Source organism: Coregonus clupeaformis, unplaced genomic scaffold, assembly GCF_020615455.1.
Source record: "Coregonus clupeaformis isolate EN_2021a unplaced genomic scaffold, ASM2061545v1 scaf0452, whole genome shotgun sequence".
Lineage (NCBI taxonomy): Eukaryota > Metazoa > Chordata > Actinopteri > Salmoniformes > Salmonidae > Coregonus > Coregonus clupeaformis.
The window spans coordinates 169,432-194,019 of NW_025533907.1; the positions used below are offsets into that span (position 1 = coordinate 169,432).

Below are 24,588 nucleotides of genomic sequence, written 5' to 3' on the forward strand. Positions count from 1 at the left end.
TTACAAGCGCCATGCTCTACCAATTGAGCTACAGAGGACCACAGATCCATAGGAGATTGATTTCCACAGCCTAAAAAATTAGTTTTTCTCTAAACTATATAGGCCGTGTTTACACAGGCAGCCCAATTCTGATATTTTTTGCACTAACTGATCTTTTGACCAATCAGATCTGAAATGTATATATTATTAAAAGATCTGACGTGATTGGTCAAAAGACCAATTAGTGGAAAAAATATCAGAATTGGGCTGCCTGTGTAAACGCAGCCTTTGTCACCTCACATAGCATGCATGTGTCTGTGTGACCACATAATTCATCTATTTACCTACCTAGGCATACTAAAATGTCTCCCAAGATTAGGGGAATGTGTCCATTTTTGAGTGTAGGACCTAGCCTGCATTTGGTAAAAATGTTACTGCCTCACTTCATTGATTAACCATGTGCAAATAAATAAATCACCCAAGATTAACAAGTGAATAGGCCTACATCAATTTATCTAAAACCATATAGGCTAAAAATACACTGCCTGGAGAAGTGTTTTACAAGAAAACAGTAACATTCAAGAACCATCAGGATAGATCGTAAACAAATGGTGCCGAATGTAGCAGTTGCGAAAGTTCTTTGACATGAAGAAATGTTGAGTACCGGAAATGGACTGTTGGGATGAAGGATCAGATTACATGAAATCACATGATCGCTCACCCAGTTGATCATGTGACCAATGGATTTTTTTAAACAACAGCGGCGCAGCAACGTGAAACTACAGATGGTTTGATTTATCTTGCTTCAATAACACGGATTAGCTGGCTGCTCTGAATTCCATCCGAGGCGAGCGCAAATGATGGGGTATGTTTGCAAAATAAAGCTGTATGGAAGCCTGGTCATTGGATTATTCAGTGCAGTTCTCTCAATGGTTATTTGACTAGGCTAGTTACCTAGTTCCTTCTTATGTATTGAACATACATGAAAAAGACATGCGCAAACTAGCTAAAGCAGAAAGTTGGACATTTGATAATGCAAAAAGTGTGAGAATTAAATTGTGTCGAAACTGAACTATCACATTTCTCTGCTTTCTACTCATCTCTGACAGAATGTTAAAGGAGACGCTGTGTGTCCTTCTCCTGTGGGCTTCCCTGGAGGCAGCGCAGTCAAGGGGCTGCTCGAGTTTCTTCTGCCGGAAATCTCACCGTGTCAGCGCGCTCTCCAGAGGATCCGACCCCGGCAAGCCGCTCTTTCTCACCCCCTACCTGGAAAAGGGCAACATCGAAGAGGGTAGGTTGGTTTACTTTACTCAGAAACTATATTTTGTTAATTTGTTTAACTGTTAATACTGTCCCAAATGTTGTACATGGCAGTAGTCAAGTTTTCAAAAACTGATGATGATGCGAAATGCATTTTGCATCATCAACACAGTTAGGATCCCCATTAGCTGTTGCACTATGCAGCAGCTACTCTGCCTGGGGTCCATGCCACAAAACATGACATGACAGAGTGCAGAACAGTTCTTACAATGTTGCTACGTTAACATCATGAATGTTACAGTATTACACAGTAGTCTAATAAAGACTAATTGTAGTGTTCAGATTAAACTATGCTTGAGACAGTTTTTTTCTGTATATTTGAAAGCAATGATCTCTTCTATCTTTCAGCACGGAAGCAGAGTCTGGTAGGTTCCCTCCCTGGTGCCAATGTGAAGAGTTATGGTGGCTACCTCACTGTCAACAAGAAATACAACAGCAACCTCTACTTCTGGTTCTTCCCTGCTCAGGTACTTTTGACCAGGGCCCTTAGGGAATAGGGTGCAACCCATATCAGCTGCAGTGTTCTCCTCCTCAGTTTCACTCGTGACAAGAATGAATAGCACGTGTTTATCTAGCAATCACCTTTCATCAGCGCCTGTAAATGACTATGTGAATCAGGGCAGAGTTTTATTTGGATTGTACATTTCAACATGTTTCAGAAAACTTAACAAAAGACTTATAGCCCCTTTAAAGTAAGTACAAAACAAGTCCTTTATGCTACCCACATTACCAAGGTCCTAGTAATAAAACAGTGTCAACGACTTAGCCACAAGGTGACAGTGTTGTATTAGAAGGGTTTTGGGTTGAGGCCTGTCACTAAGATAGCTCCAGCATCCACTGTTAGATATCTACTAACTTGTGTCTGTCTCTCTGCAGGAGAGGCCTGAGACCGCTCCAGTCCTGCTGTGGCTGCAGGGGGGTCCTGGGGGCACCTCTATGTTTGGGCTGTTTGTAGAACATGGACCCTACGTTGTATTGAAGAACCTAACAGGTACCAACATGGCCATACGTCTCTGTACTGACCCCTGTCTACTGTATAATAACATGTCTCTCTGTACTGACCCATGTCTACTGTATAATAACATAACATGTCTCTGTACTGACCCCTGTCTACTGTATAATAACATGTCTCTGTACTGACCCCTGTCTACTGTATAATAACATGTCTCTCTGTACTGACCCATGTCTACTGTATAATAACATGTCTCTGTACTGACCCCTGTCTACTGTATAATAACATGTCTCTGTACTGACCCCTGTCTACTGTATAATAACATGTCTCTCTGTACTGACACCTGTCTACTGTATAATAACATGTCTCTGTACTGACACCTGTCTACTGTATAATAACATGTCTCTGTACTGACCCCTGTCTACTGTATAATAACATGTCTCTGTACTGACACCTGTCTACTGTATAATAACATGTCTCTGTACTGACCCCTGTCTACTGTATAATAACATGTCTCTCTGTACTGACCCCTGTCTACTGTATAATAACATGTCTCTGTACTGACCCCTGTCTACTGTATAATAACATGTCTCTGTACTGACTCCTGTCTACTGTATAATAACATGTCTCTGTACTGACCCCTGTCTACTGTATAATAACATGTCTCTCTACTGACCCCTGTCTACTGTATAATAACATGTCTCTCTGTACTGACCCCTGTCTACTGTATAATAACATGTCTCTCTGTACTGACCCCTGTCTACTGTATAATAACATGTCTCTCTGTACTGACCCCTGTCTACTGTATAATAACATGTCTCTCTGTACTGACCCCTGTCTACTGTATAATAACATGTCTCTGTACTGACCCCTGTCTACTGTATAATAACATGTCTCTCTACTGACCCCTGTCTACTGTATAATAACATGTCTCTCTGTACTGACCCCTGTCTACTGTATAATAACATGTCTCTCTGTACTGACCCCTGTCTACTGTATAATAACATGTCTCTCTGTACTGACCCCTGTCTACTGTATAATAACATGTCTCTCTGTACTGACCCCTGTCTACTGTATAATAACATGTCTCTCTGTACTGACCCCTGTCATTTTTGGTCATTTCTATTTGATCAGAAAGCCACCTGTCTGTTCCTACTGTAGTGGTAGTCCTTCATCTCTCTCCATGTACAGTGAGGGGAAAAAAGTATTTGATCCCCTGCTGATTTTGTACATTTGCCCACTGACAAAGAAATTATCAGTCTATAATTTTAATGGTAGATTTATTTGAACAGTGAGAGACAGAATAACAACAAAAAAATCCAGAAAAACGCATGTCAAAAATGTTATAAATTGATTTGCATTTTAATGAGGGAAATAAGTATTTGACCCCTCTGCAAAACATCACTTAGTACTTGGTGGCAAAACCCTTGTTGGCAATCACAGAGGTCAGACGTTTCTTGTAGTTGGCCACCAGGTTTGCACACATCTCAGGAGGGATTTTGTCCCACTCCTCTTTGCAGATCTTCTCCAAGTCATTAAGGTTTCGAGGCTGAAGTTTGGCAACTCGAACCTTCAGCTCCCTCCACAGATTTTCTATGGGATTAATGTCTGGAGACTGGCTAGGCCACTCCAGGACCTTAATGTGCTTCTTCTTGAGCCACTCCTTTGTTGCCTTGGCCATGTGTTTTGGGTCATTGTTATGCTGGAATACCCATCCACGACCCATTTTCAATGCCCTGGCTGAGGGAAGGAGGTTCTCACAAAAAATTTGACGGTACATTGCCCCGTCCATCGTCCCTTTGATGCGGTGAAGTTGTCCTGTCCCCTTAGCAGAAAAACACCCCCAAAGCACAATGTTTCCACCTCCATGTTTGACGGTGGGGATGGTGTTCTAGGGGTCATAGGCAGCATTCCTCCTCCTCCAAACACGGCGAGTTGAGTTGATGCCAAAGAGCTCGATTTTGGTCTCATCTGACCACAACACTTTCACCCAGTTCTCCTCTGAATCATTCAGATGTTCATTGGCAAACTTCAGACGGGCCTGTATATGTGCTTTCTTGAGCAGGGGGACCTTGCGGGCGCTGCAGGATTTCAGTCCTTCACGGCGTAGTGTGTTACCAATTGTTTTCTTGGTGACTATGGTTCCAGCTGCCTTGAGATCATTGACAAGATACTCCCGTGTAGTTCTGGGCTGATTCCACACCGTTCTCATGATCATTGCAACTCCACGAGGTGAGATCTTGCATGGAGCCCCAGGCCGAGGGAGATTGACAGTTCTTTTGTGTTTCTTCCATTTGCGAATAATCGCACCAACTGTTGTCACCTTCTCACCAAGCTGCTTGGCGATGGTCTTGTAGCCCATTCCAGCCTTGTGTAGGTCTACAATCTCGTCCCTGACATCCTTGGAGAGCTCTTTGGTCTTGGCCATGGTGGAGAGTTTGGAATCTGATTGATTGATTGCTTCTGTGGACAGGTGTCTTTTATACAGGTAACAAGCTGAGATTAGGAGCACTCCCTTTAAGAGTGTGCTCCTAATCTCAGCTCGTTACCTGTATAAAAGACACCTGGGAGCCAGAAATCTTTCTGATTGAGAGGGGGTCAAATACTTATTTCCCTCATTTAAAATACAAATCAATTTATAACATTTTTGACATGCGTTTTTCTGGATTTCTTTGTTGTTATTCTGTCTCTCACTGTTCAAATAAACCTACCATTAAATTTATAGACTGATCATTTCTTTGTCAGTGGGCAAACGTACAAAATCAGCAGGGGATCAAATACTTTTTCCCCTCACTGTATCTCTGTTCCTACTGTAGCGGTAGTCCTTCATCTCTCTCCATGTATCTCTTTGTGTATTGATGTGTTAATTCACCTTTTTACAGTGGGCTACAGAGACTATCCCTGGACATCCAGATACTCTGTTCTGTACATCGACAATCCAGTACGTATGAATGGCTTCTACTTCCTCACTGTGAATGAATGTACAGTATGAACACAGTTTGATTGCGTCCCAACTGGCACCGTATTCCCTTTTATAGTGCACTACTTTTGACCAGGTCCTCTGGTCAAAAGTAGTGCACTAAAGAGGGAATAGGGTGCCATTTTAGGACGCAGCCAGAGTGTTTCTTGGCTGCTTTAATAGCTTGCTCTACAAAATGTGTGTAATGTTACCTAATAGCATGTACAGTATGTGATTGTAATGTCAGCTGTGTGTTTTCTTGTCCAGGTAGGAACAGGGTTCAGTTTCACTGATGATGACCAAGGCTTTGCTCAGAACCAGGATGATGTAGGTAGAGATCTGTACAGGTAAGACTGATCACTGAGGTTCTGGGCTCAGTAGGCAGTATTTACACAGACAATTGGTCTTTTGACCAATCAGATCAGCTCTTTTGCCAATACTAATGGGCAAAATATCAGAATTGAGCTGCCTGTGTAAATGCAGCCTTATAGATGCACAGATTACAATATCATTATATCATATTGATGTGGTTCCTGAGATGGTAAATACTTCTCTAAGCATTGTGAAGATCTGATGATCTGGAACACGCCAATGGTCTCTGCTCAGTATACTAGGACCTTGGTTCTGTCACGTGTGGCACTGATTCGTTTTCTCATTGTGTCTTTGTTCAGTGCATTGACTCAGTTCTTCCAGATCTTCCCTGAGTATCAGTCCAATGACTTCTATGCTACAGGAGAGGTGAGTTTGGTGCTGGTCCCCACATCTGTGTTACACACAACATTACACTACATCCTAGTTGGCAAATTCCCCAAAACCTAGCTATAAAGACATCTGCTTTGTATTCCGTTTTCTGACGTTGAACAAGGTCTTACAATTGTTATTTTAGGGTCTTTGCTATAGCAACAAGAATAATATTTCCACATAAAATTGCAATTACATTCTGCAATCAGAACACAGACCCTGACACTGATTGGAATTTTCCTCAGTCCTATGCAGGAAAGTATGTCCCAGCCATTGGTTACTACATCCATAAGCACAACCCCATTGCTAAGGTGAAGATCAACTTCAAGGGGGTTGCCATCGGAGACGGCCTCTGTGACCCAGAGCTGGTGGGTTGTGTTTTAATACACCATTATTTCAACTTTACTCAGCATTGTTTGACACTTCTGATTTAATATGAAATATATCAGTAATATAATTGAAGATATAATAATATATCTCCAGGAGGAAAAAAACAACGTTTCTTTTTTGTTTGTTCTCCATTTGCTCTTTCCCTTGGTCTCACTTGTTCTGACTCACACACACACACACACACACACACACACACACACACACACACACACACAGATGCTGGGAGGGTATGGAGACTTCCTGTACCAGACAGGTCTGATAGATATGCTCCAGAAGCAGTATGTTGAGCAGCAGACAGCCAACGGGGTGCAGCTCATCCAGCAGGAGAAATGGGTGGAGGCTTTTGAAGTAAGACACTGACTGCATCTGCTGTCGCAATAACCTGTGTGTTTTTGTTGTCCGCTCCACATATCTGAATGTCTTGTCAGTCATTCTGTCAAGGCCTCCAACCTCCTGGTACATTCTTCCACTGTCCTCTTGACCTGCAGGTATTTGACAGCTTGCTGAACGGTGACATTCTGCCGTACCCCTCGTTCTTCCAGAACGCCACTGGCTGCACCAACTACTTCAACTACTTGCAGTGTCGGGTAGGTACACACAGAGCAAGGCTTACACAGACACCTAACTGTTTGAATAATTATATTACCCAGAGAAGGTATATTTCCTGAAGAAAATTGTCTGCTAACAAGGCTTACACACAGATGCATGGTTTAATTAAAGGTTAGATACAGCCCTCCTGTAGCTCAGTTGGTAGAGCATGGCGCTTGCAACGCCAGGGTTGTGGGTTCGATTCCCACGGGGGGCCAGTATGAAAAATGTATGCACTCACTAACTGTAAGTCGCTCTGGATAAGAGCGTCTGCAAAATGACTAAAATTTAGAATAATTATGTTGTGGTTCTCTGTGCTATAGGAGCCTGCAGACCAGGAGTATTTTTCCCAGTTTGTGACGCTGGCGGAGGTGCGGCGCTCCATCCACGTGGGGAACCTGACGTTCCACGACGGCTCGGAGGTGGAGAAACACCTGCTGCAGGACGTCATGAAGAGCATCAAACCCTGGCTCGCCACACTCATGGACAACTACAGGGTGAGAGTCAATGCCCATATCCATCTAGCACCCAAACATGCTAAGGTCCTATTAGTAGCACAGCTATATAATATATGCCATTTAGCAGACGCTTTTATCCAATGACACTGATGCGTGCATGCATTTTATGTATGGGTAGCCCCGGGAATCGAACTCATAATCTTTGCGTTGCAAACGGTATGCTCTACCAACTGAGCCATGGTTTAACTTTGGTTTGCAGTATCGGTTACTAGCTACAGTATCGGTTACTAGCTACAGTATCAGTCACTAGCTACAGTATCAGTCACTAGCTACAGTATATCACTAGCTACAGTATCAGTCACTAGCTACAGTATCAGTCACTAGCTACAGTATCAGTTACTAGCTACAGTATATCACTAACTACAGTATCAGTCACTAGCTACAGTATATCACTAACTACAGTATCAGTCACTAGCTACAGTATATCACTAACTACAGTATCAGTCTCTAGCTACAGTATATTACTAGCTACAGTATCAGTCACTAGCTACAGTATCAGTTACTAGCTACAGTATATCACTAACTACAGTATCAGTCACTAGCTACAGTATATCACTAACTACAGTATCAGTCACTAGCTACAGTATCAGTCACTAACTACAGTATCAGTCACTAGCTACAGTATATCACTAACTACAGTATCAGTCACTAACTACAGTATCAGTCACTAACTACAGTATCAGTCGCTAACTACAGTATCAGTCACTAACTACAGTATCAGTCACTAGCTACAGTATCAGTCACTAACTACAGTATCAGTCACTAGCTACAGTATATCACTAACTACAGTATCAGTCACTAGCTACAGTATCAGTCACTAACTACAGTATCAGTCACTAGCTACAGTATATCACTAACTACAGTATCAGTCACTAGCTACAGTATATCACTAACTACAGTATCAGTCACTAACTACAGTATCAGTCACTAGCTACAGTATATTACTAGCTACAGTATATTACTAGCTACAGTATCAGTCACTAGCTACAGTATCAGTCACTAACTACAGTATCAGTCACTAGCTACAGTATCAGTCACTAGCTACAGTATCAGTCACTAGCTACAGTATCAGTCACTAACTACAGTATCAGTCACTAGCTACAGTATATCACTAACTACAGTATCAGTCACTAGCTACAGTATCAGTCACTAACTACAGTATCAGTCACTAGCTACAGTATATCACTAACTACAGTATCAGTCACTAGCTACAGTATATCACTAACTACAGTATCAGTCACTAACTACAGTATCAGTCACTAGCTACAGTATATTACTAGCTACAGTATCAGTCACTAGCTACAGTATCAGTCACTAACTACAGTATCAGTCACTAACTACAGTATCAGTCACTAGCTACAGTATATCACTAACTACAGTATCAGTCACTAACTACAGTATCAGTCACTAGCTACAGTATATCACTAACTACAGTATCAGTGACTAGCTACAGTATATCACTAACTACAGTATCAGTCACTAACTACAGTATCAGTCACTAGCTACAGTATATTACTAACTACAGTATCAGTCACTAGCTACAGTATTTCACTAGCTACAGTATATCACTAGCTACAGTATCAGTCACTAACTACAGTATCAGTCACTAGCTACAGTATCAGTCACTAACTACAGTATCAGTCACTAACTACAGTATCATTCACTAACTACAGTATCAGTCACTAGCTACAGTATATCACTAACTACAGTATCAGTCACTAGCTACAGTATATCACTAACTACAGTATCAGTCACTAACTACAGTATCAGTCACTAACTACAGTATCAGTCACTAACTACAGTATCAGTCACTAGCTACAGTATATCACTAACTACAGTATCAGTCACTAGCTACAGTATATCACTAACTACAGTATCAGTCACTAACTACAGTATCAGTCACTAGCTACAGTATATCACTAACTACAGTATCAGTCACTAGCTACAGTATCAGTCACTAGCTACAGTATATCACTAACTACAGTATCAGTCACTAACTACAGTATCAGTCACTAGCTACAGTATATCACTAACTACAGTATCAGTCACTAGCTACAGTATCAGTCACTAACTACAGTATCAGTCACTAACTACAGTATCAGTCACTAACTACAGTATCAGTCACTAACTACAGTATCAGTCACTAACTACAGTATCAGTCACTAGCTACAGTATATCACTAACTACAGTATCAGTCACTAGCTACAGTATATCACTAACTACAGTATCAGTCACTAACTACAGTATCAGTCACTAGCTACAGTATATCACTAACTACAGTATCAGTCACTAGCTACAGTATATCACTAACTACAGTATCAGTCACTAACTACAGTATCAGTCACTAACTACAGTATCAGTCACTAGCTACAGTATATCACTAACTACAGTATCAGTCACTAGCTACAGTATATCACTAACTACAGTATCAGTCACTAACTACAGTATCAGTCACTAACTACAGTATCAGTCGCTAGCTACAGTATCAGTCACTAACTACAGTATCAGACACTAGCTACAGTATCAGTCACTAGCTACAGTATCAGTCACTAACTACAGTATCAGTCACTAGCTACAGTATATCACTAACTACAGTATCAGTCGCTAGCTACAGTATCAGTCACTAACTACAGTATCAGACACTAGCTACAGTATCAGTCACTAGCTACAGTATCAGTCACTAACTACAGTATCAGTCACTAGCTACAGTATATCACTAACTACAGTATCAGTCACTAACTACAGTATATCACTAACTACAGTATCAGTCACTAACTACAGTATCAGTCGCTAGCTACAGTATATCACTAACTACAGTATCAGTCACTAACTACAGTATCAGTCACTAACTACAGTATCAGTCACTAGCTACAGTATATATCACTAACTACAGTGTCAGTCACTAGCTACAGTATATCACTAACTACAGTATCAGTCACTAACTACAGTATCAGTCACTAGCTACAGTATATCACTAACTACAGTATCAGTCACTAACTACAGTATATCACTAACTACAGTATCAGCCGCTAACTGATACTGGGGCGGCAGGTAGCTTAGTGGTTAAGAGCGTTGTACCAGTAACCGAAAGGTCGCTGGTTCTAATCCCCAAGCCGACTAGGTGAAAAATCTGTCGACGTGCCCTTGAGCAAGGCACTTAACCCTAATTGCTCCTGTAAGTTGCTCTGGATAAGAGCGTCTGCTAAATGACCAATTTATTTTATTTATTTATTTAACTCCTCTCCTCATCTATTTAGAAAGACTAGTTGATTGTTTGGACCACTATACTGTAATCATTTAATAAAAGCCTTATCTCTGTCTTCTGTACACACACACACACACACACACACAGGTGTTGATCTACAGTGGTCAGCTGGATGTGATTGTGGCGGCCCCACTGACCGAGAGGTTCCTGCCCACGGTGAACTGGACCGGGGCTGATGAGTTCAACAAAGCCCCTCGCTTCCATTGGAAGATCCAGCCAGAGGACACAGAGGTGGCTGGATACGTACGCCAAGTAGGAGAATTCTACCAGGTGAGTACTGCATGTCTGTCCAGGACTTTACTGGGTATTCAGGGCATTTTGCCAACCTTTAAAATGTTAAAATAGCATAACTAAACATAATGTGAGTCATTTAGCAGTAGCTCTCATGCAGAGTGCCTTAGTCAGTGCATTCAACTAAGTTTAGTAGGAAAAAAAAAAACACGTGACAGTTATTGCAAGTAGAGTCTTATTCAAAATCGCTGTTATGAGCAGAATCAGTGCCAGGAAGATAAGATCAACTTTATGGACACCAAGTTTGGAACACAGTGCTCCTGATGGGAAAACTGAACATGACCATGACTATCCCCATGGCCACTGGTTCACGTGCTAAACCTGTCTGACTGTCTGTTTGTCTCCTTGTCATGCAGGTGATTATACGAGGGGGAGGGCACATACTACCGTACGACCAACCAGAGAGGTCCTTTGATATGATTGACAGATTCCTCTCAACACAGGGATTTATTTGAGTTGGCGGAACTGAGCAGGAACACAGTTGATCTGAGTTCCTCCACTTTTGATTCGGTGTGTCTCCAGATTCCCAGTGGCTGTTTATTTCAAACACTATTGATTAGCAAGTTAGTAACCATGGAAAGCCAATTATGCGTGGTAGAGGTCTATCACCTAGAAAATATTAAATGTAATGGATACAAACGTTTGGACAGCTATGCTGCCTTCATCAGGATTTAATGACCTCCTAAATCCTACTTTAACCCTGACTGATCTCTGATGCACTGCCAATGAATTCTCATGTTTGCTATTCTGTGGATCCGTCAAAATGAATATTTTGCAGTTTTTTGACTGTGGGGAATAATGATTTATGTTGCACATGATCATTATATTTTTGATGAAGAGGTTGGCATGCAATGCAATTGTAATAAAAGGTAGCTTAGTGGTTAAGAGCGTTGTGCTAGTAACCGAAAGGTCGCTGGTTCTAATCCCCGAGCCGACTAGGTGAAAAATCTGTCGATGTGCCCTTGAGCAAGGCACTTAACCCTAATTGCTCCTGTAAGTCGCTCTGGATAAGAGCGTCTGCTAAATGACTATTTATTATAAATGAAACAAACATGGGCCCGTCAACAAGTTCCATGGAGGAACACCAGAGGGCGCTAGTGTTTGAAATACTGTAAATGCCTAGCGGTATTGTCCCTTGTAAATGCGACAAAGTTAATGAAAAAAAAATATATAGTTTCTCTTATACAACTTTAGTAAAAAGTGCCACTATCCAACTTCAGATAATTACTAAGGCCTTTTTATTCTACATGTCAATGAATTTAGTCATACACGAGCATGCTGTTTAATCAAAAATAACAATTCAACTATGAATAGGCTGCAATACCTGCCTCTGTTTAGATAATAGTAGGTACTACTAAGAGACAACTCAATAACCATTACAGACAATTATGGCAGCCTGTTTAGAAAGTACTAAACAGTAACAGATAAACAGGCTGAAATTATCATCTAGTGGTTTTGGCATTGAGATGAAGTCTACTCCTTGCTCTGTCACGTACCAAGGCAAACCACCATGCTACTTATTATCTCATTAACTTCAAGTAAGTAGTCTAGACATCTCAATATTTACTGATGGTTTTACAACATTTAAACCTATAACTATTTAATGAGCAATCAATGTTCCGGGCTTTGTATTGGAAACCCATGTGGATTATTGGTCAGTGACAAGTCCTTGGGCCTACCTATTCAGGACATTTATCCCTTCCCACATATTCACACACATCCTATACACAGTACAGCAGGGGTAGGCAACCCTGTTCCTGGAATGCCGCAGGTACTGCATGGTTTGTTCCAACTAGGCACCACACCTGACCAATTGAGCTAATTGATCAGTTCAGTGATTGCCTAAATTCAACACACCTGTCCTTCCAGGTCGGTTAAATCAAAAACATGAATCGCCTGCGGCACTCCAGGACCAGGGTTGCCTACCCCTGCAGTACAGTATCATTAACACATTATCTATATGCATTTACACTGAGTATACAAAACATTAAGAACACCTGCTCTACATTGACTGACCAGGTGAAAGCTATGATCCCTTATTGATGTCACTTGTTAAATCCACTTCAACTCAGTGTAGATGAAGGGGAGGAGACAGGTTAAAGAAGGATTTTTAAGCCTTGATACAACTGAAACATGGAATATGTGTGCCATTCACAGGGTGAATGGGCAAGACAAAAGATGTAAGTGCCTTTGAACAGGTTATGGTAGTAGGTGCCAGGTGCACCGGTTTGTGTCAAGAACTGCAACGCTGCTAGGTTTTTCACGCTCAACTGTGTCCCATGTGTATTGAGAATGGTCCACCACCCAAAGGACATCCAGCCAACTTGACACAACTGTTTGAAGCATTGGAGTCAACATGGGCCAGCATCCCTGTGGAGTCCATGCCCTGACGAACTAAGGCTGTTCTGAGGGCAAAAGGATTAAGGTGTTCCTAATGTTTGGTATACTCAGTGTATGTCTTAAATTCCATCATAATATCTCTCCTTGCTATATGGACACAATATCCCATATCTGTTTTCTTTTTAGTGTAAAGACCACATCATGGTCATCATCAATGTATGAAACACATGATTAAAAGTGTCTATGTGCTTATTTGCTGACAAAAAAAAAGGGGGGGGCAACTCTATTAGGAAGGTGTTTTTAATGTAGGAGGTTGGGGGCACCTTAATTGGGGAGAACGGGCTTGTGGTAATGACTGGAGCTGAATAGGTGGAATGTGTTTGATGCCATTCCATTTGCTCCGTTCCAGCTATTGTTATGAGCCATCCTCCCCTCAGCAGCCTCCCCTGGTATATACTCAGTGTACATCTAAGGTTAGATGGTTTGTCTGTGCTTCAAAAGGCACATCAGAAGACATCTGAGTCAGCTGAGTAATGTTACAGAACAAGTGCTTTATTCTCCTACTGTGATATGTAACATCTGTACAACTGCTAAACAAAGCTCAGACCATACAATATGCTGTGATGAGAGACACGAACATGTACAAAGTTATGCAGGCAATTATGAATTCATCAATCCATTACGTATAATAAACCGTGGACATGTATCGAAGCGCGGAAATGAACCTTGACGAACATACATTGAGAAGGCTGCAAACAAGTGCTATGCAAACATCATTTACATACATGTACAAAACATCAAAGACTCCTTTCGAAAAGAAAGGTGGTTGCATTACATGTACAGTCAGGATTACAGAAATTAATGACATTCTATACAATATTTATAGTTTTATATTTAAAATGATACATTTATACTTGTATTAATGTACACACAGACACTCATACTGAACTCACTCACATGTCTCTTATGTCTGCCTATAAAGTTAGATAAACAAATCTCTATCTTCCTTATGCTTGACCTGTCCACTGTTAACTAGAACTACAGACTACTAGCTCTTATTCCAACAAAACATCTAACAACAATTTCAGTTGAATATGTTGAGGTCAATGCCATATATTCCACATGATGCAACATTTTTTTTTTTTCCCAGAACAGTTTAATACTCAAGTAGTTGGTGAAAGTAATAAACCACAACGTTTAGAGATTCAAAAGAAAATACAAAGTTGATGAAATATTGCAAGCACTTTGTAGATGTTTAACCTGTTTGCAATACAGGGAAGCCCTTAATACATGTTGAACCTTTCATAAACTCAGTTATTCTCACACACATGCTCACACACCTCAAACCGACTGTCCAACCCTTTCTACAAAACCTTGGTGCAACACACTGGAGAAAGAGCGAGAGCATGTTTCCAGTTGACCTGATTAATGTAGTTCGCTACCTTCACAGTGAGCTAAACTGGAGCTGCTGTATTAACAGACATCTGAAAGGTACATGTTTAAAGCTTTATAAGGAGCACCTTATGGAGTCCCATCATTAGGCATAGTCTCTGCCATGCAGTCAGTCTCTCTACAGATCAACAGTCACTCAGTCAGTCTCTCTACAGATCAACAGTCAGTCAGTCTCTCTACAGATCAACAGTCACTCAGTCAGTCTCTCTACAGAGCAACAGTCAGTCAGTCAGTCTCTCTACAGATCAACAGTCCATCATCTCTCTACAGATCAACAGTCACTCAGTCAGTCTCTCTACATATCAACAGTCAGTCATCTCTCTACAGATCAACAGTCAGTCACTCTACATATCAACAGTCAGTCAGTCTCTCTACAGAGCAACAGTCGGTCAGTCAGTCTCTCTACAGATACAATCAGTCAGTCTCTCTACAGAGCAACACACAGTCAGTCTCTCTACAGAGCAACAGTTAGTCAGGTCTCTACAGAGCAACAGTCAGTCAGGTCTCTACAGAGCAACAGTCAGTCAGGTCTCTACAGAGCAACAGTCAGTCAGTCTCTCTACAGCGCAACAGTCAGTCAGTCTCTCTACAGATCAACAGTCAGTCAGTCTCTCTACAGATCAACAGTCAGTCAGTTAGAGTCTCGCTGGTGTATTGAACTGGGCATCACTGAGACCTCAATATGGCTATTCTACCCTCTGGATATCACAAAGTGTCAAAGTGCATAGACAGCTACATTATTTCTCTCTACCTCACCTGCCTGTAGAGCTGGTTGGCTCACTCCACCTAAAGGATGTAGTCTAAGGTACAACTAGGATCAACATGTTCAGGGAAAGAATTACAGAGTAAAGTGGAGTTTCTCCCAGACACTGAGCTAAAGTCTGTTTAGAATCCCTCTCCACTAATGGTTTAGGTTTGGATATGGAGAGGGTAAGCTGAACCTAGATGATCATTGCTAACTAAGGGGTGACTTGAGCAAGGATGACAGAGTTGTGGTCAAAACTAAAGTGAATATTGAGCTTTCCTAATGGTTAGGGCTGCTGGAAGATGTGTTGATGGAACACACACACACACACACACACACACACACACACACACACACACACACACACACACACACACACACACACACACACACACACACACACAGTGACATGTCAGCCTGTCTGTTGGAGCTGGGATGAAGAGGTCAGAGGTTAGATGGAAGGTCAGCCTTTTCCTCCCTGGTCAGTCTGCCAGCTGGTTTTGCCCTTACAGACTAAACTCCCGACAAAACACTGGTCCTCTGTAGCTCAGTTGGTAGAGCATGGCGCTTGCAACAACAGGATAGTGGGTTGGATTCCCGTGACAACCCATACATAAAGAATGTATGCATGCATGACTAAGTCGTTTTGAATAAAAGCCTAAAGCTAAATGGCATAATAAAACACACACACAGTGTCCATCAACTCTACACTCACTGAGACTGGGGAAAACAATGTGTTATAAATGCTTGATAGCTCAATGGAAAAGTTAATGATGATTAAAAGGAATTTTAAACAATTGACATTCCCTTAATTGCATTTAGTAATAAAAGACTGAGAGAAGTTCAGGCACGTTGTGACGTTTTGGAAAGCATTCGGCTAAAACTGCTAAACCTCGTTAGAGATGGTAGTAAGACCTCTTCATGATAAAGGGATAGAAACTCAACCAATCATTCTTTAACTGTCAAACACAGACTGACAGTCAGACTACGAAAGCATGTAATCAATCAACGCTCTCATCTCATATCTCTCACTATACAGTGGGGGGGGGAAAGTATTTAGTCAGCCACCAATTGTGCAAATTCTCCTTCTTAAAAAGATGAGAGAGGCCTGTAATTTTCATCATAGGTACACGTCAACTATGACAGACAAATTGAGAAAAAAAAATCCTGAAAATCACATTGTAGGATTTTTAATGAATTTATTTGCAAATTATGGTGGAAAATAAGTATTTGGTCACCTACAAACAAGCAAGATTTCTGGCTCTCACAGACCTTTAACTTCTTCTTTAAGAGGCTCCTCTGTCCTCCACTCGTTACCTGTATTAATGGCACCAGTTTGAACTTGTTATCAGTATAAAAGACACCTGTCCACAACCTCAAACAGTCACACTCCAAACTCCACTATGGCCAAGACCAAAGAGCTGTCAAAGGACACCAGAAACAAAATTGTAGACCTGCACCAGGCTGGGGAAGACTGAATCTGCAATAGGTAAGCAGCTTGGTTTGAAGAAATCAACTGTGGGAGCAATTATTAGGAAATGGAAGACATACAAGACCACTGATAATCTCCCTCGATTTGGGGCTCCACGCAATATCTCACCCCGTGGGGTCAAAATGATCACAAGAACGGTGAGCAAAAATCCCAGAACCACACGGGGGGACCTAGTGAATGACCTGCAGAGAGCTGGGACCAAAGTAACAAAGCCTACCATCAGTAACACACTACGCCGCCAGGGACTCAAATCCTGCAGTGCCAGACGTGTCCCCCTGCTTAAGCCAGTACATGTCCAGGCCCGTCTGAAGTTTGCTAGAGTGCATTTGGATGATCCAGAAGAGGATTGGGAGAATGTCATATGGTCAGATGAAACCAAACTAGAACTTTTTGGTAAAAACTCAACTCGTCGTGTTTGGAGGACAAAGAATGCTGAGTTGCATCCAAAGAACACCATACCTACTGTGAAGCATGGGGGGTGGAAACATCATGCTTTGGGGCTGTTTTTTCTGCAAAGGGACCAGGACGACTGATCCGTGTAAAGGAAAGAATGAATGGGGCCATGTATCGTGAGATTTTGAGTGAAAACCTCCTTCCATCAGCAAGGGCATTGAAGATGAAACGTGGCTGGGTCTTTCAGCATGACAATGATCTCAAACACACCGCCTGGGCAACGAAGGAGTGGCTTCGTAAGAAGCATTTCAAGGTCCTGGAGTGGCCTAGCCAGTCTCCAGATCTCAACCCCATAGAAAATCTTTGGAGGGAGTTGAAAGTCCGTGTTGCCCAGCGACAGCCCCAAAACATCACTGCTCTAGAGGAGATCTGCATGGAGGAATGGGCCAAAATACCAGCAAAAGTGTGTGAAAACCTTGTGAAGACTTACAGAAAACGTTTGACCTGTGTCATTGCCAACAAAGGGTATATAACAAAGTATTGAGAAACTTTTGTTATTGACCAAATACTTATTTTCCACCATAATTTGCAAATAAATTCATTAAAAAATCCTACATGGTGATTTTCTGGATTTTTTTCTCATTTTGTCTGTCATAGTTGACGTGTACCTATGATGAAAATTACAGGCCTCTCTCATCTTTTTAAGTGGGAGAACTTGCACAATTGGTGGCTGACTAAATACTTTTTTCCCCCACTGTATGTCACCTACAGTATGACAACCCCACCTGAGATATTGAGGCAGACAGAGGACAGCACAGGGCTCATATCTGGAATGTTCAGGTCATTTGGAATGCGCCGCTGATTCCAGAAGCCTGGCTGTAGCAACACTAGAACAACACTAAAGGAGATGTCTCTTCTTAAAGCTTTACTTGGTCCAGGAGAGTGGAGGAGACAGGGGTCAGCCTCCAGGAGAGTGGAGGTGTCAGGGGTCAGCCTCCAGGAGAGTGGAGGAGACAGGGGTCAGGGGCCAGCCTCCAGGAGAGTGGAGGAGACAGGGGTCAGCCTCCAGGAGGGTGGAGGAGACAGGGGTCAGGGGTCAGCCTCCAGAGCTGCCTCGGCTAGCTGGTGTCACAGTGCAGGGCAATATGGCTGATAGAACAACAATACTAGGATGTATTGCTTCAATTTGAACATATTCTCAACACCAATCTATCTTTCATTACATGTAACGCCCTCTAAAGAGCATCGATGGGTTGGTAGGGTAACAGTCATGGTCCTTTCTAGAAAAAGAGCATAATTCAATAGAAACACCAGATTCCGGTCGGTAACCAAGTAATAGCATATCATGGCAACAGTTTGACTTGGTTAAAAACAACAACATCAACAACAACAACATGGAGGCAGTAGCATCCCACACACTTGCTAGCTAACTATCTGATCAAGTACCCTGTATGTTACACATATAACCAGAACACTGCACTCTTCAACACAGTAACTATCTGACACATACATATCTGACACTGGTACTCAGACTCAGTCTCTGCTAGTCCATCCATCAGTCACAAACACACATACAAGAGAATCGTCCCAAATGGCACCCTATTCCCATAGGGCCCTGGTCAAAAGTAGTGCACTATATAGAGAATTGGGTGCCATTTGGGACATAGACATAGTCATAGAGATGACATTAGGGGGGGTCACAGAGGTGACGTTCTGAGGCTCATGTCCCGTTGCTGTGTCACCACAGTGACCCGGTGTCGGTGTAACAGAGGTATGACATCACAAAAACGCCACACGGGTTAATGCTGCATGAATTGCAAAACTCCCTTTTAACTCAAGTACAAATAAAAGACAAATAGAGACAAACATAGAAGACAAATAAGAATGCAGACAAACCCAGAGAACACATATGAGTTAAAAAGGTCTATAAAAATACTACTATAGCTATAGCTACTGTAGAAAGAGCAGCCCTGCAGGCCTCAGAGGTTTCTCTCAGAGGTTTCTCTCAGAGGTTTCTCTCAGAGGTTTCTCTGGACCGGATCCTGGAGATAGAAGCAGCGTGTGAGGCCACCCTTCCCGTACTAACAGACAGACAGACAGACAGCCCTCGGAGAGCCAGGGAAGGGAGGTTAGACCAGGGATGGGATGGGGGTTGGGGGTAGGGGTTGGGGGCTGGGGCTACTGTAATCTCTCTCTGTCTTGTCTCTAGTGGATGGGGTTGATGTCTGTGCGGTGGTTGGGCAGGCTATGCACAGTGCTGCCCCCTACAGCTGTGCTGGAGGTGGTGATGGTGTTGTGCTGGATGACCTGCTGCTGGGAGCAGGGTGGGGCCGGGCTGCCGGCTGGACTGCTGTCTGGACCTGAGGGGAGGAGGACAACACACAGGGTGACTGGATGATTGGTAATGGTGTGTGTGTGTGTGTGTGTCATGTCTGTGTGAGTGCAGTGTTTGTATCAACATGCGTGGGTGTGTCCTGAACATGAAACTGAATAGAAAAACAAATATGAAACCCTCAATAGAATAACTCTCTCTAGATGTCCATTTATCTAAGCAAACACTGTCCAAAAACCTTCAACTGTTAAAAACCTCTTTATTTTCACCAAAAATATAATTGTTACATTTCTATGTACAGTATAAAACACTGAACATTGTGTTTTCCAAAGAAAAATCAATCTATCATATACCCCTTTCAGACATATGGAATGTGGCGCGTTGAAAGCGCCTCGGCTATGGCATGTTTGTTTGCCTGAAAGAGTATGCTTCTGAAGCGGGGCTAACATCCATCACTAGGCAACCAGAACTGTCAATCAAAGTATCTTGCGCTGCCTGCGCGCAGACCACTCGTTCCTAAGAAAAGTACTTTGAAGTTGGTTAAATACAATTACTTACCAATACATTTAGTAGAATGAAAACACATCTATCTACCCTACCATAAAAAACTACAGAGAAACAACACAACCCTACCATAAAAAACTACAGAAAAACAACACAACAGCACACCAATCAATGTTTATTGTTGTCAGGGAAAAAATACCGAACATTCTATGCAGAATTCTACTGTCTGAAAAGGTACAGACGCTTTTTTTACTTGTCTGAAAGGTTTTCAATTGTCGCTATGGACTCGTTACTGTAGCTGTGTCTTATGTATGAAAAGGGTAAATACTTTATCCCTTTGAAAAAAACATGTTTGATACATTTTCCCTGTATGTCTGTATGGCAGGACAGCTGGGGAGGTTCTCTATGCAGGTTTAGCTGCATACTAGTGACAAGGCACAGGGACGAGTGTGTGTGTTTCGGGGGTTTCGCATGTGTTTGTGTTGAAGAGTGCATGCGTGCGTGTGTGAACAAGCTACTCACTGAGGTAACCTTGGGAGTCTTTCTGCAGAGTGGTGATGGGGCAGTCTTTATGGGTGAGGAGGAGCTGCTTGAGTTGGGTCACCTCGTTCTTCAGCACTGTCACCTCATTCTGAAAACAAGTCAGTCAATAAAATGTGTTTTAGAAAGCCCGTTTTACATCAGCAGTATTCACAAAGTGATTTACAGTTACCCAGCCAACACACATTTTGAGCACAATAAGAGTGATTTACTGTTAGCTGTACTGAGTGATTATCTTTGCTTGGTGAATAAATGCAGCTTTTTTTAAAATATTGAATAGATTCTTAATAAAGGCATATTCTTAATAAAAGGAAAATAGCTTGTTTAAGCCTCACTGCAAACCTCACAATAAATAATTACTGCAATTAAGTTTATTATCATTGCTAAAACAATGTACAATTACGGGATTAAGATTTCTATCTTGATTTGAATTTAATAACACTATGGCAAATAAATGTAACAGCTCATTGTTAGGAATGTCAAAAGACAGACACAATTTCAGGGGATGGTTTTGATTTCTGGTTGAAAATCGTCTGTATCTATGAGTGTGGGGTGAGTGTCTGCCTCCTGGAACTACAACAAGCCCCTACGGAACAACAGACTGAACTATAACAAGCCCCTACGGAACAACAGACTGAACTATAACAAGCCCCTACAGAACAACAGACTGAACTGTAACAAGCTCCTACGGAACAACAGACTGAACTATAACAAGCCCCTTCAGAACAACAGACTGAACTATAACAAGCCCCTACGGAACAACAGACTGAACTATAACAAGCCCCTACAGAACAACAGACTGAACTATAACAAGCCCCTACGGAACAACAGACTGAACTGTAACAAGCCCCTACGGAACAACAGACTGAACTATAACAAGCACCTAGGGAACAACAGACTGAACTATAACAAGCCCCTTCAGAACAACAAACTGAACTATAACAAGCCCCTACGGAACAACAGACTGAACTATAACAAGCCCCTAGGGAACAACAGACTGAACTATAACAAGCCCCTACGGAACAACAGACTGAACTGTAACAAGCCCCTACGGAACAACAGACTGAACTATAACAAGCACCTAGGGAACAACAGACTGAACTATAACAAGCCCCTACGGAACAACACACTGAACTGTAACAAGCCCCTATGGAACAACAGACTGAACTATAACAAGCCCCTACGGAACAAAAGACTGAACTACAACAAGCCCCTACGGAACAACAGACTGAACTATAACAAGCTCCTACGGAACAACAGACTGAACTATAACAAGCCCCTACGGAACAACAGACTGAACTATAACAAGCCCCTACGGAACAACAGACTGAACTATAACAAGCCCCTACAGAACAACAGACTGAACTGTAACAAGCTCCTATGGAACAACAGACTGAACTATAACAAGATCCTACAGAACAACAGACTGAACTATAACAAGCCCCTACGGAACAACAGACTGAACTGTAACAAGCCCCTACGGAACAACAGACTGAACTATAACAAGCACCTAGGGAACAACAGACTGAACTATAACAAGCCCCTTCAGAACAACAGACTGAACTATAACAAGCCCCTACGGAACAACAGACTGAAATATAACAAGCCCCTTCAGAACAACAAACTGAACTATAACAAGCCCCTACGGAACAACAGACTGAACTATAACAAGCCCCTAGGGAACAACAGACTGAACTATAACAAGCCCCTACGGAACAACAGACTGAACTGTAACAAGCCCCTACGGAACAACAGACTGAACTATAACAAGCACCTAGGGAACAACAGACTGAACTATAACAAGCCCCTACGGAACAACACACTGAACTGTAACAAGCCCCTATGGAACAACACACTTAACTGTAACAAGCCCCTATGGAACAACAGACTGAACTATAACAAGCCCCTACGGAACAAAAGACTGAACTACAACAAGCCCCTACGGAACAACAGACTGAACTATAACAAGCTCCTACGGAACAACAGACTGAACTATAACAAGCCCCTACGGAACAACAGACCGAACTATAACAAGCCCCTACGGAACAACAGACTGAACTATAACTAGCCCCTACGGAACAACAGACTGAACTGAACAAGCCCCTACAGAACAACAGACTGAACTGTAACAAGCCCCTAGGGAACAACAGACTGAACTATAACTAGCCCCTACGGAACAACAGACTGAACTATAACTAGCCCCTACGGAACAACAGACTGAACTGTAACAAGCCCCTACGGAACAACAGACTGAACTATAACAAGCCCCTAGGGAACAACAGACTGAACTATAACAAGCCCCTACGGAAACAACAGACTGAACTATAACAAGATCCTACGGAACAACAGACTGAACTGTAACAAGCCCCTACGGAACAACAGACTGAACTATAACAAGCCCCTACGGAACAACAGACTGAACTGTAACAAGCCCCTACGGAACAACACACTGAACTGTAACAAGCCCCTACGGAACAACAGACTGAACTGTAACAAGCCCCTAGGGAACAACAGACTGAACTGTAACAAGCCCCTAGGGAACAACAGACTGAACTATAACAAGCCCCTAGGGAACAACAGACTGAACTATAACAAGCCCCTATGGAACAACAGACTGAACTATAACAAGCCCCTACGGAACAACAGACTGAACTGTAACAAGCCCCTAGGGAACAACAGACTGAACTATAACAAGCCCCTAGGGAACAACAGACTGAACTATAACAAGCCCCTATGGAACAACAGACTGAACTATAACAAGCCCCTAGGGAACAACACACTGAACTGTAACAAGCCCCTACGGAGGGAGAACATATTTATTACAATTCCTATTCCCTGCTTTTTGAACATAAAAGTCCATTCCAATGTGAAGACATATGCTGCGTCCCAAATAGCGCCATATTCCCTATATAGTGCACTACTTTTGACCAGAGCCCTATTGTCCCTGGTCAAAAGTAGTGCAGTAAATAGGGACTAGGGTGCCATTTTGGCCATAAACATCCAGTCCACATATATCTTACCAGAAGCTGCATGTTGGTCTGGGTGAGCTCTTCAGCCTTCTTCTCCAGTGACACGACCCATACTTTCCTCTTCTGTCTGCATCGCGTGGCCGCCGCTCGGTTTCTCTCCAGAAACTTCCGCCGCCGTTCGTCAGGGTCCTCGTCCACCATCCGCCTGCGGCGCCCACCGCTAGGGGGCGGAGACTGCATCGTCTGGCTCGGCTGCATCTGCTGGGCTGCCGGCGACAACTAGAGAGAGAGAGAGAGCGGTACAGACAGAGAGAGAGAGAGCGGTACAGAGAGAGAGAGAGCGGTACAGACAGAGAGAGAGCGGTACAGACAGAGAGAGAGAGCGGTACAGACAGAGAGAGAGAGAGCGGTACAGACAGAGAGAGAGAGAGCGGTACAGACAGAGAGAGAGAGAGCGAGAGAACAAGGTCACACACGTGGGTCACTAAGAAGAACTTCAACCATGTCTCATCTACCCTAATCTCTCATGAACGTCTTAACCTAGCTGATTTGGTTGTACCCTACCTGGTTCTTACCAACCTGGTTCATTCATACTTCTACTCTATCTGTTTAAAGTCACTATTCATGGTCCTTTCTCTATCTGTTTAAAGTCACTATTCATGGTCCCTTCTCTATCTGTTTAAAGTCACTATTCATGGTCCCTACTCTACCTGTTTAAAGTCACTATTCATGGTCCCTACTCTACCTGTTTAAAGTCACTATTCACGGTCCCTACTCTACCTGTTTAAAGTCACTATTCACGGTTCGTACTCTACCTG

At 42.5% G+C, this 24,588-nt stretch overlaps 2 protein-coding genes across 3 annotated transcripts in view; one reads left to right on the plus strand and one right to left on the minus strand.

Annotated features, from left to right (window-relative positions):
• Positions 1 to 729: 729 nt before the first annotated feature.
• On the plus strand, positions 730 to 11,883 carry LOC121585722 (probable serine carboxypeptidase CPVL). The gene is made up of 13 exons (XM_041902043.1): positions 730 to 844; positions 1,089 to 1,270; positions 1,648 to 1,766; positions 2,176 to 2,290; positions 5,134 to 5,192; positions 5,478 to 5,557; positions 5,882 to 5,948; positions 6,197 to 6,319; positions 6,558 to 6,689; positions 6,830 to 6,928; positions 7,253 to 7,426; positions 10,800 to 10,982; positions 11,360 to 11,883. Exons 1-13 carry the CDS (start codon positions 837 to 839, stop codon positions 11,456 to 11,458), a joined length of 1,440 nt encoding a protein of 479 aa, XP_041757977.1. The 5' UTR covers positions 730 to 836; the 3' UTR covers positions 11,459 to 11,883.
• A 6,261-nt stretch (positions 11,884 to 18,144) lies between these two features.
• The window catches only part of LOC121585851 (cyclic AMP-responsive element-binding protein 5), a 79,395-nt gene continuing 72,951 nt past the window's right edge, over positions 18,145 to 24,588 (minus strand). For both annotated transcript variants that reach the window (XM_045215475.1, XM_045215476.1), the window contains 3 exons: positions 23,822 to 24,049; positions 20,784 to 20,892; positions 18,145 to 19,785 (listed from right to left, as the gene is read on the minus strand). In XM_045215475.1, coding sequence (XP_045071410.1) covers positions 19,631 to 19,785; positions 20,784 to 20,892; positions 23,822 to 24,049 — 492 coding nt within the window. In that variant the 3' untranslated portion in view covers positions 18,145 to 19,630. The remainder of the gene's footprint in view (positions 19,786 to 20,783; positions 20,893 to 23,821; positions 24,050 to 24,588) is intronic.

Bases quoted from the DNA above. Each gene is read 5' to 3' on its own strand.
- LOC121585722 (XM_041902043.1), top strand. The intron at 1,271-1,647 runs GTAGGTTGGTTT...TCTATCTTTCAG, and splicing joins AAAGGGCAACATCGAAGAGG to CACGGAAGCAGAGTCTGGTA. The intron at 5,193-5,477 runs GTACGTATGAAT...TTTCTTGTCCAG, and splicing joins TTCTGTACATCGACAATCCA to GTAGGAACAGGGTTCAGTTT.